Here is a 13823-nt window from a genome sequence, read left to right on the forward strand (position 1 = left end):
ATTATATAGATGCTCTACACAATATGACTTGTTTCTCATTTATTTGTCCCTGAAAGAAGGCAGGACTGAGAGAACCCTCTATTTGGAAGACAAGGTCCAAGCATATATAATTTGGTACCACGTGAAATAAATTGTTTTGCAAATTAAAAAAATGAAAAAGAAATGCAAGTGGGTGCAAAAGAGGTTCAGGCAAGTTACAGGGCACCCCCAGGTGGCCACGCTGCAGCCCCGTGAGATGGTCCCCGCTGGGGGAGGGGACAGCTGGGGGAGCACATGAGCGCCTGCTCTCTGTGGGATTCTGGGACACACTATGGGGAGGGACGTGAATAAAAAGTCTTGGTTGTCTGGGATCATCAGGGTTGGGTCAAAGCCTCTGGGCCCAGTCGTAGGGACAGGGAAGAGCTGGAATCGTGCACAAAATGACGTGGAACCCAGCGCCGAGGGACAGGGACCAATGACGAGAACAAAGCAGGCAGGAAGGAACCAGCCGGACCAGCGCAGCTCCCAGCAGACACTTGCGGGACTGACCGGAGCTGACCGGGAGAGATGGCTGTCCTGGGCTCAGCCTCCCACACACAGGGAGACCGGAGGCTGTGAATGTCCCCGGCCGCCAGGGTGAGGCCTCTCGTGAACTGCTTCAAAAGTAGGGCCCTGGGTGGCAAAGCGACGCTGGAGGTCAACACCAGCGCACACTCTGATGGCTTGGCAGGTGTTTAAGACGCAGTGGAGGGGTGGGTGCTGTGGCTGCTGCTGGGGTGTCCACGTCCCGTCAGGAAGTGCCACACGCTGAGGCGCAGCTCCCTCTCTGCCGGTCCAGCTTCGTGCAACTGCACCTGGGAGGCAGCAGCTGCCGAGGCCGGCGTGGGGCCCTGCCTGCCATGTGCAAGGCCCGGATGAAGGTCCAAGCTCCTGGCTCAGCCTGGCCCAGCACTGACTGCTATGGGCATTGGGGAGCGAACCAGCAGGTAGAGGATCTCCGTCTCCTCCCAGCACTCTGCCTTTTAAGTAAGTAAATCAATATTTTTACCCCAAAATAGACATTGGAGCGTGACTCCACCAGACTTGAAGGGGCATTCACACTTTGTGTCTTCAGATACCCCAGTGTGGAAGGAAGGAGACCTCCTATGGCGTCTGAGCCAGTACCCTGGGGACTGCAGCCAGCTAACAAGGTGAACCTCACTAATCCTCAAAGTCTCCACCGGCCATGTTTCGAGAAACAAAGTGGCCTTTGTGGCATTTTCGTGAGCTGAGGGCCAGCTGCTCACATCTGTACGAAGTCGCCTGTATGAGCAATCACCCTGGGAGGGGCAGAGTTTCGGGTTCAGGGGAGTCCAGTTCCATGTGTCCTGCAGCCTTGGTACCACCAGGGGTCGCTGTGGTGCCCCACGCTGGGTAAAAAATTCTCCAATCGGCCCCAGGAGGTGGGCGCTCCTGTGCCAATAATGACCACAGTAGACCAAATAAATGGGACGTCTTCAAGCGAGCCCTTATGCCAAAGCAGCCAGCATCCAAACGGCCACCGTGGGAACTGCAGCCGTGAGCGTCTCATGAGCCAGGCGGACGTTCCGGGTGAGGCCGAACATCTCGCTCCGCACCACCAGTTTGTTTGCGCAGCACAAGTTGCTGGGCACAGGAGCCTCCAACCCATGCCCCAGCCTCTCACCCAGAACGCAGCAGCGGAACTCCTGCTCCCATGGTTTGGAGAGGGCGCTGAGGCGGCTCCCTCAGGCAGGAAGTCCTCTACCCGCCCCTCACCCAGCAGTAGGAACTCTGTCCTTTGCCCCTGCCACCTGCAGTCCCCCAGAGAAGGAAGCCAGGATGTAGGGGTTTAGAACAGGGACAAACGAGGGCCAAGACTCCAGTAGTTTAGGAGGAAGCGCGATATGACTTTCAAGCCCAGAGCCTGGGTGGCTTTCCCAGCTGCCCCTAGGGTCACTGCTGCGCAGACCCCCACGGAGAGGTCAGGCGTGGACCCTGGATTTTAGCACTGCCTGGCAGGAGAGGGAGCTTGCTAGATTCTCAGGCGCTGCACGGCCCAACCCAGCCACTTTCAGCTCCACACTGCCACCCTGTGGCACCATGGCTAACTGCAGGACACTCTGCCTTTCCCACGTAAAACTGGGCGCAGGACTCCAGGCAGGGAACCCCTGCCCTACCCCTCCTTCAAGGAGATCACATAATAATTTTATTCTGCACATCTCATTACTGTGGACCCTAGGAAGCAAAGACGCCCAGAACCATTACTGTGGCCCCTAGGAAACAGACACCCAGAACCTCCCTGGATCTTAATAGAGTTTCATTGGTCCGTTTCAACCACCTCACTGGATTCTTGACCCAGAACAGCTGCAACCTAAAAATCTACCGCCCCTTGAGAGGTGAAAGACGTGTTTACATATAAATCTGGAAAACTGAACCGTGTCAGAAGCCATTCTGAGAAAGTCCACAGTCAAATGCCAAACCCCTCCGGCTGTCCTTTCTCCCCTGCCCACCCCCCCCCCCACTCCCACAAGGGTTTTAAGGGTCTGTGGTCCTGTGTTGCACAGGCCACAGGACGGCCCTTTCTCCTGGGGTTAGCTGTCTGCCACAGGATTGGTCCCGGAGAGCACAGAGCCTCCTGCTTGCTTCCAGTGAGCCCTGCCTCCTTGCACCCTAGCCAAGCCTCTTCCGCCGGCGCAGGCTGGCTGTGAGCACTTGCTATAGGCCCTGCAAAAGCTGGCATCCACAGATCCAGATAAATCCACCTCTTCCTCCAGAGCTTCCTGGATTGGGCTCCTAAGGCCGTCCGCCCGTTGTCCAGTCGCTCCCAATGGCCTCGTCACGTGGACAAAGCCAGCGTTCCGGAGGAGAGCCCATGTAGCCTTACCAAGGAAGAGAGAGCCAGGGCCCCAAAGACACTGCACAAGTACAGACCCCTCATACAACGCGAGTCAGAAAAGATGACTGTGGCAAGGGAGACAGGACAGGTGCTTCCGCCACCCTGGGTCCCAGGGCCCCTCTCCTCTGGGGCCAACAGAGCCTCCTGGGCCCAGGGAAATCTGGAACCATCAGCATCCATGGAATGTTCTATGCCGACAACGCGGGCATCGCTATTCCCACTGAATAACTGAGCAAAGTGCTGGCCACAGAGATTACATGGCTTACTCAGGTTCGCACAAGTAGAAAAGAGCTGTCTTTTCTCTCATCCGGGTCTTTGGGGCACACAGCTGGTGCCCGCCCCTCCTCCCAGGCATCGTGATGAACAAAGACTTACTTAGTACCTGCCCGCTGCAGGCACCAGTGTGGGGCAGGGCCTAGTGGTGGGCAGAAGCTGCTATAAGCAGGGGGAGGAGCAACTTCAACAGCTCTGGCCGGCGTGGAAGGCTCCTGTGCCCAGCCACACCGTGGAGAACGGATGGGGGAGTGGGATGGATGTCAGGGTTGACGTGGGCAGCAGAGCCCAGTGAAGAGGGGCCTGGGGCTTCTCCCACCTGCCTTGAGTCCTGGTCCCACTGGGGCCCGTGTCCCACTCCCCAGGTCCCCAGCACAGAAGCGCTGGACACTTTGCTGGCTCACAACACCCAGGTGCCTCTCTTCTAAGGAAGCCTAGGGCGGCGTCTCCAGAAGTGGCTCTGCAGAGCCATCACAGTCCCGAAGCGTGGGGCAGACAGACACCCTGCTCCCTGGAGCTGCGCTCGGGGGCCCTTAATCCTATCAGCGATTCCTCACATTCGCAGGGAGCCCGTGGACGCACCAACCATGTTGACATCCACAGTGCCATTCGATCCTCATGGCAAGGACAGCAAGGACTGACTAGCCAGAATGTTACTAAAGGTGGCCATGGGTGGCGGCAGAGCCAGGACCAGGCCATCCAAACTTTCTGGCACTGTCAAGGGCAGGGAAGCTTCCCTGTGGATGTCGTCCCCCGAGACGAGGAGGAGCAGGCAAAGCCCCAGATGCTACCTGGCCCTCCTGTCTCCCCTGGCCTTGGAGGGGGACCCAGCCGTCACACAGCCAAGGATGGAAGTGGACAGTTGGCCATGGCAGGGCCCACAGTCCCCAGACTATCAGTGTCACTGTCACAGGACCAATGATTCTCCTGGAGTGCAATGGCTGGGACGCCCTCCATGTGTCTCAGCTGTATCACCATTTCTGGTCTTGTGGAGCTGGGGAGGTCCTGGGAGCGCCTTGCACCTGTTCCACATCCGGAGAGGGAGGTACCGTGCTGAAGGCAGAGCCGAGGTTCGGGTCCTGGACTCCCGACTTGATCCCAGCACCCATACACTCACGGCAACGAACGAAGAGCTCAGGGCCGTATGAGCCGCGACCACACTGCCCTTTCTCCAGGGACGTCCCCTCCATGCAGCCCCAGAGGGAGGAACAGTCTGGACCCACCAGGGCAGAAAGGGAGGGCACCTCGTGCCGGCTGCCCCAGCCCAACTCCTGCCCCTGGTTTTACTGTGACTCCCCCTGCCACACTCACCCCCTGGGCCACAGCACTCTCCCCGTCTTCCCCCTGTGAGGAGGGGTGGTGTGGGAGAAGAGGAGCTGGCCTTCAGCTGTACTGAATCCTGCGTCTCCCTCTGGCCGGCTGCCTGCCACAGACAGGTGGGCAAGGCAGGTGCAGCCCCGCACCAACTTAGCTACGGCCATGAAACAATCCTCCCTCTCCAGCGAAACCCCAGCAGCATTCCAAGGGTCCTTGTCCAGTTTTTTCACGTCTCCCCTCTCCTAGCTGGACTGTGATGTACTCCTCGGGTGAGAATGGAAACAGGTAGCCAAGGCACAGGGCCGGCCTGAACAAGGAGCCCCAAATAGTGCTGGGGCACCACATCCACCCCCAAGATGTGTTCCGGGATACCCTATGTGCTTCTCCTGGTTCCCACTAGGGGGCGCTGTGGCACCAAGGGTAGAGATGGCCATACTGGCCTCTATACCCCACCTCAACCTGAGCTCCTCTGACTCCAACCCTGACTCTTCGGCTCTTAGACCCAGTGCCTGAGGCAGGCAGAGACCCTCTGCCAGGCCGTGCTGGACCCCAGGGCATGCTGTCTAAAAGACACTGGTCTCGGTGGCAGCTTCCCCATCCACCTGCTCTGAGTCCTTGGGTGACTCTTGGGGCCCGGGGCTCCTGCCCAGGCTGAGGCTCAGCGTGAGGGTGGGCGGGCAGCTGGAGCGGGTCAGCAGCGTGGTGCGGCGGCTGGAGAGGCTGCTGTTGGACAGCTGTCGGCGCATCCGGGACCGCGGGGCCCTGCAGCAGGCCAGGTGACGCAGGGGCCGCGGCAGCAGGTGGCTGTTGAAGCCCATGTAGATCCAGGGGTTGCAGCAGCTGCTGAGGTTCCCCAGAAGCATGGCGATGGTGAAGGCCACATTGGTGGAATCTACCGAGAGACAGAAGCAAGCAGGGGCAGACTTAGCCTGACAGCCGGGGGGGCCCGGGGAGAGCACCAGGTCCCCACTCCCCGACCGATGAAGACACCGAGCTAGAGAGAGGAGGAGGGGTTCCCTTGGGTTCTGTCACAGCTGGGACTTGAACCTGGGACTCCTGACTCCAGCATCTTAGTTCACTGATTGGTTTTGTTCGGTAGGTTGTGTAACTACAAGGTAAGGGTACAAGCTGAGGTTTGCTTCAAGTTGAATTTAGAAGGGTGAACTTCGAGGCTGGAATTGTTATGCCACCATGGGTCAAGATGATGGTTCGAGTCCTGGTTGCTTCACTTTCGATCCAGCTCCCTGCTAATGAGCCTGGAGAGCAGTGGAAGATGGCCCAAGTGCTTGGGCCTCTGCCACCCACATGGTAGATCCGAAAGAAGCTCCTGGCTCCTGGCTCCTGGCTTCAACCTTGCCCAGCTCTGGCTGTTGTGGCGATTTGGGGACTGAGCTAGTGAACAGATGGTCTCTCTTTCTCTCCTTCCCTCTCTGTAATTCTGCGTTTTTTTTTTTTTTTAAGATTTATTTTTTATTTATTTGAAAGAGAGGGTTACAGAGAGTAGAGAGAGAGAGGTCTTCCATCCGCTGGTTCACTCCCAAAATAGCTGCAATGGCTGAAGCTGAGCCAATCCAAAGTCGGGAGCCAGGAGCTTCTTCCAGGTCTCCCACGTGGGTGCAGGGGCCCAAGGACTTGGGCCATCTTCTACTGCTTTCCCAGGCCATAGCAGAGAGCTGGATGGGAAGAGAAGCATCCGGGACTAGAACCACCGCCCATATGGGATGCCAGCGCTTCAGGCCAGGGCATTAACCCACTTTGCCACAGCGCCAGCCCCATAACTCTGCCTTTTGAATAAATAAATCTTTATAAATAAAAAAAGGGTAAACCTAGGGATAGGGTCCACCTAAACAGGAAGTTAGACCTTGAACCCCCCAGTGGATAAGACACGGTCTATAACGCATGCAGGGGAGACAGAAATGAGGCCTCTGCTGCCCTCGGCCCCACTTGGCGGTGTGGACCACAGCTTCCCGCTGCGCTCTGTAGTCCATCCTCCTTCAACCTCCGGGGCAGCCCACTCACACAGTCATCTGTCCCTGCATGTGTGACACTGCCTGTGCAGGGGACAGGGGAGGGCCTTTGGAGGAGCCCGGCTTCCCACTGGCAACTATGCCATCGGCTCTAAGGCACAAGGCATGCCAGACCAGAGCTTGTCCTGCATCCTCAGATTCGGACCCTCCTGCAGGGAGAGACTCATTTCCCTCTTGGGCAGTGAGGGTGCAAAACCCTGAGAAGGGTCCTCCCAAATATAATATTCTTTCTAACGCACAAATGGAACTCCTCTTGCCAACAGGGAAGCTGTGAGGACGGGCTTCACCCCACACAGTTACCGGGCAGTGTGGGGTGGCACACCGAGTGCCTGGGGCTTCATCCAGCAAACTCAAAGGCCAGACCCGAGTGCCCACGGTGGAAACCACCGCGGAGGCTGCAGCTACCTGGTGCCGTGTGCAGCCCTCCCGTGGGCGTGCTCAGAGGCGTGATCCATCCCTCGTGGCCCAAAAGAAAGGGAGACACAAAGTAAGGATGCTCAGGAGAAGGCGCACGGCCCTGGGCAGCTGAGCGGACAGGTCCAGGGGCATAGGGTGAGCACGAGGAGGGAGTGTTTGTAAGCAGGGCGGGATCGGCCTCAACAACAAACTCAGCTGCCTGCAGTTTGGCCCAGCTGCTAGCCTGCGCCTAGTCACCATACAGTTACTACTATGCAGGAGGCACGGGCCCTCGCCTTGGCCAGGGATGGCATTCGTTCGGTCTTCTCCATCCGGGGACACAGTCCCACAGATCCTTGGCTTTGAAAGCACCTGCCTGGTTTGGTCCATCTGAGCTAGGTCCAGAGCAAGGGTTGGGGATGTGCCACCGAGGAAGGAGCCAAGGCCACGGAGGCCCCACTTCTCAGCCCTCACCAGCATCCCCCCCACTCTCAGTCCAGGCAGCTGCCGCTGTGTCCCGGCAGAACCTCAGCTGAACTTGAAATATGAGAGCTGTCAGTGGCTGTCAAGGAGGAACTCAAGTCACGCCCAGCCCAGGCACAGGGAAGGGTTCCTGAAGAGTTCTTGGGCCACCAATCACCGCCGCGGACCTGCTCATTGGGCAGCCCCTTTCTGCTCCCTCCCCCCGCCATGCTAAGCCCAGTCAGCAAACTGCCAGTTGGTTGACCAAATCCGCCCATGGCCCTACCAGGTAGAATTTTTCATTTGTTAAATTAGTTACCAACATCTACAAATCAGGAAATGCCACCCCTGAAAGACAGCATGGGTATCTGAATGGGACTCGCAGCTCCCACTTTGCACGTGGGACAGGGATCATCTTTCTGAGCGGCTTTGCTCACTCACTGCCGCCCGCCTGGCCCAGCCCTAACCCTCATGGCTGCCCCTCCCTACTCACCGCCCCCCCCCCCCAACCCACACACTTGCCTTCATCAGGGGCGTTGTCGTCCCACACAGACCACATCTGCATACTGAAGAAGGGTGCCCAGCAAGCGATGTAGGCCAGCACAATGACGAAGGTCATCTTCACCGTCCGCATCTTGGCTCGCGAGATGGTGCTGACGCTGCTCACGCGGGAGGGCAGCCCCAGGGCTGCTGCAGCAGGCCTGTCCCAAGCTCTCCAGCCCCCACCTTCTACCCTCCGGGCCTGCGTCTTGACCTTCAGGTTCTTACAGATCTCGTGGCAGATGAGGCTGTAGCAGGCTGTGAGTATGGCCACGGGCAAGATGAAGATGGCCAGGGTGGTCCAGGTGATGTAAGCCCGTGGACCCCAAGGGAAGCGAAAGTCCGCCCAGCAGTCCAGCACCCCCGAGCCCTGGATCACCTCCCGCAAAGAAAAAATGAAGACTTGAGGGAGGCTGAGGACAGCGGCGAGCAGCCAGGGAGCGGCGATGAGTGGGTGGGTGGACTGGCTGGGCTGCTGGAGGCTGCGCAGGGGGTGGCAGATGGCCAGGTATCGGTCCAGTGTCATGGCCAGCAGCATGTAGGTGGAGGCAAACATGCTAAGCACCTGCAGGTACTTGACGGCCCGGCAGAGGAGGTCGGGGCCCTGGAAGCGATAGGTGATGTCCCAGAGCAGCTGGGGCAGCACCTGGAAGAGCGCCACCCCCAGGTCCGTCAGGGCCAGGTGCAGCACAAACAGGTGCATGCGTGAGCGCTTGCGGCCGGGCCGGCCCAGAATCAGCAGCACGGCCAGGTTGCCCCCTGTGGCCAGCACGAGGACAGCGGCCAGGACTCCAATCTCCACCTTGGCCAGCTCCTCATCCCGGCCCAGCCAAGGTGTGGTGGCATTGGGGGCAGAGAGGGTGGCCCCAGGAGTGGGACTGGCAACCCAGGGAGGCCTGGGATCCATAGTCGGGGTTTGCTGAGGGAAGAAGACAGGGACAAGGATGGACAGTGTGTGCAGGGTGGGAGCCCTGGTGGATCCAATCGGGTGACAAGGGGAAGGTTAAGGTGGAGGAAAAATATGGAGGGAGGAACGCTGGAGATAGCTTCAGGGGACACAGCTGGGAGGAGGGGGGAGGGGGAGTCCGGGAGAGAGGTGTCAGGATGGGAGGGATGGACCAGGCATTGCAGCAAGAGGCTTCCCCAAAGGAAAAAAGGCTGGGGCGCTGTCCTCAAATTCACTTTCTCCAAACTTCCCTGGAGGTGGAGAGATCCCCGTAAGCCTGCGTGCAGTCGCCGTCCTGGGCATGGGTCCCCCCACCCCGCTCCCAGGCCCGGAAACCCCAGGGAAGCCCTCTGCGCGCTCTGACTTGCGAGCGGCGGCAGCGGAGGTGCAGCGGCTCCGGACGGCCGGCCGAGCGCTTTTTATGCGCTTCCAGCTGGAGCCGGGAGGCCGGGGCTCGCCGGTTGGTTCCTGCAGAGGAGGGCGGAGTGAGACTCAGGGGCACCCACCCGGCAGCAGGACCAGAGGCTGGCTGGGGCGGGAGGCGGTGAGGCGGTGAGGCGGGAGGACCAGGGACAGCTAGCCCGAGGAGGGAGCGAGGTGAACGCTCACCCGCCGTCAGCCAGCCAGACCGATGAACTCAAGCAGGCTCGCCCCCTGGAACCCTCGCCTTGAGTCCCCAAGCAGGCGCACACGCGGGGCGAGGGCGAGAAGGGGGTCACTTGGCTGCCCCGCCCCACGCGCAGGGACACTGCGGCTGGCTGAGCTGTTGTGCGCGCCCTCTGCTCTCTGTTCCCTGCTCCCTCCAAACACCCAGAGCCCTTGCAGGTGGCAGGTGAGCGAGGCAGCGTCCCCTGCCACTAGGGAGCTACATCGGCCCAGCCACACTGGTCGGGGACCTGAAGCCTTAGGGGAAGGAAGTAGAAGGGAAGACGTTTATGGAGAGGGGGATGGTGGAGAGAAGACCAAAGTGGAGTCCGGGGGTGGAAGGGACTGGACATGGCTTGCTTGATGGGAGGTGACCGTAGGCAGAAGGTTGGGTGTCTGCGGCCAGCCCCGCCTCTCCTTTGTTGGTGCGTCCAAGATCCTAAACTCAGTGAACCGCTCTGAGGCAGGAATCAGGCCGGCGCTGTGTGACTCACTCTATGGAAGCTTCCGGGACTAGCAAGCCGAGGCGTGGGCCGAGCCTCTCCCCAGTGTTTGCCTAGAAGTAAAAGCTGGCTCTGAGTACTGCTGGGGCATGCAGCGTGTATACATGTATACATTTTCAACTCCATCACACCAACTCCTAAATTAGCTGTCCCACCAGCTGCATTTTAGTTGCTCGACATCCTCACAACTGGGCTTCTCAATCTTTATCAATCTGATAGGTCTGAGTTGGCCTCTCACTTGCTTTTGTAGTTCCCTGGTTGCTAATTCTTTGGAATGTCTTTCCATAGATCTGCTTAGTGTTTGGACTTTGTCTTCTGTGAATTGTTCATATCCTATGCACAACTTCTTTTTAAAATGATTTATTTATTTATTTGAACATCAGAGTTACAGAGAGAGAGAGAGAGAGAGAGAGAGAGAGATATCTTTCATCTTTCCATCTGCTGGTTCACTCAGATGGCTGCACCAGCCAGGTCTGGACCAGGCTGAAGCCAGGAGCCAAGGAGCTTCTTCCAAGTCTCTCATGTGGGTGGCAAGGGCCCAAGCACTGGGGCCATCCCCTGCTGCTTTCCCAGGAGCATTAGCAGGGAGCTGGATCAGAAGTGGAGCAGTGGGAACACAAACCCGCTATGCCTCAACACTGACCCCCATAGTCCTTGTTTAAGAATTTTTAATTTATTTGAAAGGCAGAGTGACAGAGTGCGGTGTGGGGAGAGGATGGAGAGGGAGAGAGAGAGAGAGAGATCATTTATCTGCTGGTTTACTTCCCAGATGGCTGCAATGGTCAGGGCTGGAACAGGTGGAAGTCAGGAGCCTGGAACTCCATCTGAATCTCTCACAAGAGTGGCAGGGCCATCATCAACTGCCTTCCCAGGTGCATTAGCTGGGGGCTAGATTGGAAGTAGGGCAGCTGGGATTTGAACTGGCACTCTGATACAGGATGCCAGCATCACACGTGGTGGTTTAACCCACTATGCCACAGCACCAGCCTCTGGTTGACAAGCCTCTTGATTCTTTTTTTTTTTTTTTTTTTAATTTGACAGGTAGAGTTTTAGACAGTGAGAGAGACACCGAGAAAGGTCTTCCTTCCATTGGTACATTCCCCCAATGGCTGCCACGGCCGGTGCTGCCCCAATCTGAAGCCAGGAGCCAGGTGCCTCCTCCTGGTCTCCCATGCAGGTGCAGGGGTTGGGCCATCCTCCACTGCCCTCCCGGGCCACAGCAGAGAGCTGGGCTGGAAGAGGAGCAACCGGGACTAGAACCCGGGGCCCATATGGGATGTCGGTGCCGCAGGCGGAGGATTAACCAAGTGAGCCACGACGCCGGCCCCCTCTTGATTCTTTTATCTGAAGCATCGTCTCTTGATCTTCCCTTGCTAGATGAGCAGAGGTGTAGTGCCTTTCCTCTCGGGCCCACCACTCACCTGCCTACATCCTGGACCTCACGAAGTAGTTATGGGGATAGCGACTTGTGCAGCCCCATCTGAGACTGAGTTTGTATGAACTGAAAGGTGAATAATATTTAGTAAAGTCCCAACCTCCCTCCCACCCCGCCAAAAAAAAGACATGAGGCAGGCATTGTGGTGCAGTGGGCTTCGCCACGCCTGGAAGCATGCATCTCACATGCAAGCACCAGTGCGAGTCGTGGCTGCTTCGCTTCTGACCCAGCTACCTTCTCTGTGCACCTGGCACCCACTGTGCTGGCCTTTCCGCCTTCCTGGGTGACTCCTGTTTCCTCAGCCCGTAAATGTGGAGATGGAGGAAGTGGTCTGGGGAGATGGGCCATTACGGGGACTAATGCATCTTTTATAGCAGGGAGCAGCCCTTGGTGTCGCCACCGTCTTCTGTTAAATTGGTTTAATCCTGAGATTGCTGGAGAGCAAACAGGTGAGCTAAACGAGAGCGGAGGGCAGGAGGGTCAGCCTGGCCGGTGTGAACCTCAGGGACACCGGGAAAGTCTCCACTTTGTCCCCACCTCCGTACGGCACCTTGTACAGCCGTGGGTGGCCGAGAGACTGCGTGATGGGGAAGGACCCCATTCTGTGGTTTTCCAGGACAAAGTCCAACCTGAAAGCCAGAGAGGTGATGAGATTCCCAACATCACACAGAGAGGAAGGCCAGAGGCCGGCCAGGACCCACGTCCATCCAGAGGCTCCCTCTCCTCCTTCCACGTGTGCTTCCCCCAGGCAGTGGCTCCCCACCCTGGCTGCACATTCAGATCTCCAGGGCAAGCTGTATAGTGCCTGGGTCTCACCCGCGCAGATTCTGGGGCCTCCCTTAAGACGAACATTTCAGCGCTGCAGCCTAACAAAGCCAGCTCCCAGGTGCGGCGTCACAGGCCAGATACCTTTTGTTTAATGAGTGTGTTATTCTTGGCAGATAATATCACTTTATTTTTAAACTGTGCTGTACAAAGTTTAGAAACTGACCGAAGTAGAGAGGATCGCATCATAATTCGTATAGCACATGGCTTGCTTTCGCACTGACGCTTCCTGGAGAGTGGGTCGGAAAAGTGGCTGTAACAATGTCAACGGCGCCTTGAGGCCAGCGTCAAGTTCCCTGGATTTGGGAGTTTCTCAGAGCACATCCCACTGAACTGTGTGGCTGTGAGGGACACAGGTGAGGGCCTCAAGTGCCCAGGCATCCTGGTTGCCTGAAACAGAACAGGTGTTGGTACTGTGTCATAGTGGGCTAAGCCTCTGCTGGCGGCGCCAGCATCCCATATGGGTGCAAGTTCTAGTCCCTGCTGTTCCTTTTCTCATCCAGTTCTCTGCTATGGCCTGGGAAAGCAGTGAAAAATGGGCCAAGTGCTTGGGCCCCTGCACTCACATGGGAGACCCAGAAGAAGCTCCTGGCTCCTCTCTTCGGATTGGCCCATCTCCGGCTGTTGCCACCCTCTCTCCGTCTATAACTCTATTTCTTTAGTAAATAAATAAAAAATCTTATTTAAAAGAAGAAAAGAAAAAAGAAACAGAGAAGCAGTGGGAGCAGGGTGGCCCATTGTAGCCGCTCTCCCCGTGAAGCCCGGGGCAGACCTCAGCTCTGAGAGCCGAGGCCAAGGCAGTGCTGACAGCCTCCTGGGGCTGGGGCTGGGGTCTCCCGGGGCCCTCAGCTCTCCCGAGAGGAATCAGCCCTGTGACGCTCAAACACTGCCCCTGACTCCGTCTGTGCAGCAGTGGGCACTTCCTCCTTCTGCCATGGGCTCGTGCGATAACCCCAGACTCCCCGCTACAGCCCCGGGGAAGCAGTCCATATTCTTTTCCTGTCCTTTCCCTCCTCGCACCAGTGAGGCAGGGAGAGGATTCAGGGACGTGGTGGTAGATAGGGCGCCAGGATTCCAAGTCTTATCAGAGATTCCGGAACTCAGTCTTCTGACATAATGTGCTTCTGGTTATCTGGAAGAGGCGACGTAAAGAGGCAGTAGCATCTCCATTATCGATTTAATAAAATTCAAAACGAATAATAATCAATATTACATAATCCATCAGAGTTTAAAAAATGACTTTGCTATTACATTATCCCGTGTAATTCTCCCTGTAGTCCTTCCAACTGGGTGTGCAGACCCAAACTTAAGAAGTTCAGAGAAGCTAATTCCTAGGCTGAGATCACACAGGACAGCAAGATGGCTCTGGGGACAAAGCCGGAAGTTCTTTGGCATCCCCGTAAGGACCGTCCAGGGATTCTGGAAGCCAACCGTGAGCACCGCTGCTCTAAGTCCACCCTGCTTTCAGCTTCACGTTGGTGTTTTTGGGGGACACAGACCTGAAATGCCTGAATCAGACTCACGCAGCTGGAGACAAGGCAGGGCTCCCCAAAATAGTCTGGGCTGTTGCTTAGCCGAG

The 13823-nt window shown here is 57.5% G+C and overlaps 1 protein-coding gene across 1 annotated transcript; it reads right to left on the reverse strand.

Annotated features, from left to right (window-relative positions):
• Positions 1-5028: 5028 nt before the first annotated feature.
• Positions 5029-8919, reverse strand: AVPR1B (arginine vasopressin receptor 1B). Its single transcript, XM_062211338.1, has 2 exons — positions 7873-8919; positions 5029-5357 (listed from the first exon to the last, which is right to left on the reverse strand). The coding sequence occupies exons 1-2, from the start codon at positions 8795-8797 to the stop codon at positions 5029-5031; spliced, it is 1254 nt and encodes a 417-aa protein (XP_062067322.1). The 5' UTR covers positions 8798-8919.
• Between the last annotated feature and the right edge of the window lie 4904 nt (positions 8920-13823).

The sequence above is a fragment of the Lepus europaeus genome, chromosome 14 (assembly GCF_033115175.1).
Source record: "Lepus europaeus isolate LE1 chromosome 14, mLepTim1.pri, whole genome shotgun sequence".
NCBI lineage: Eukaryota > Metazoa > Chordata > Mammalia > Lagomorpha > Leporidae > Lepus > Lepus europaeus.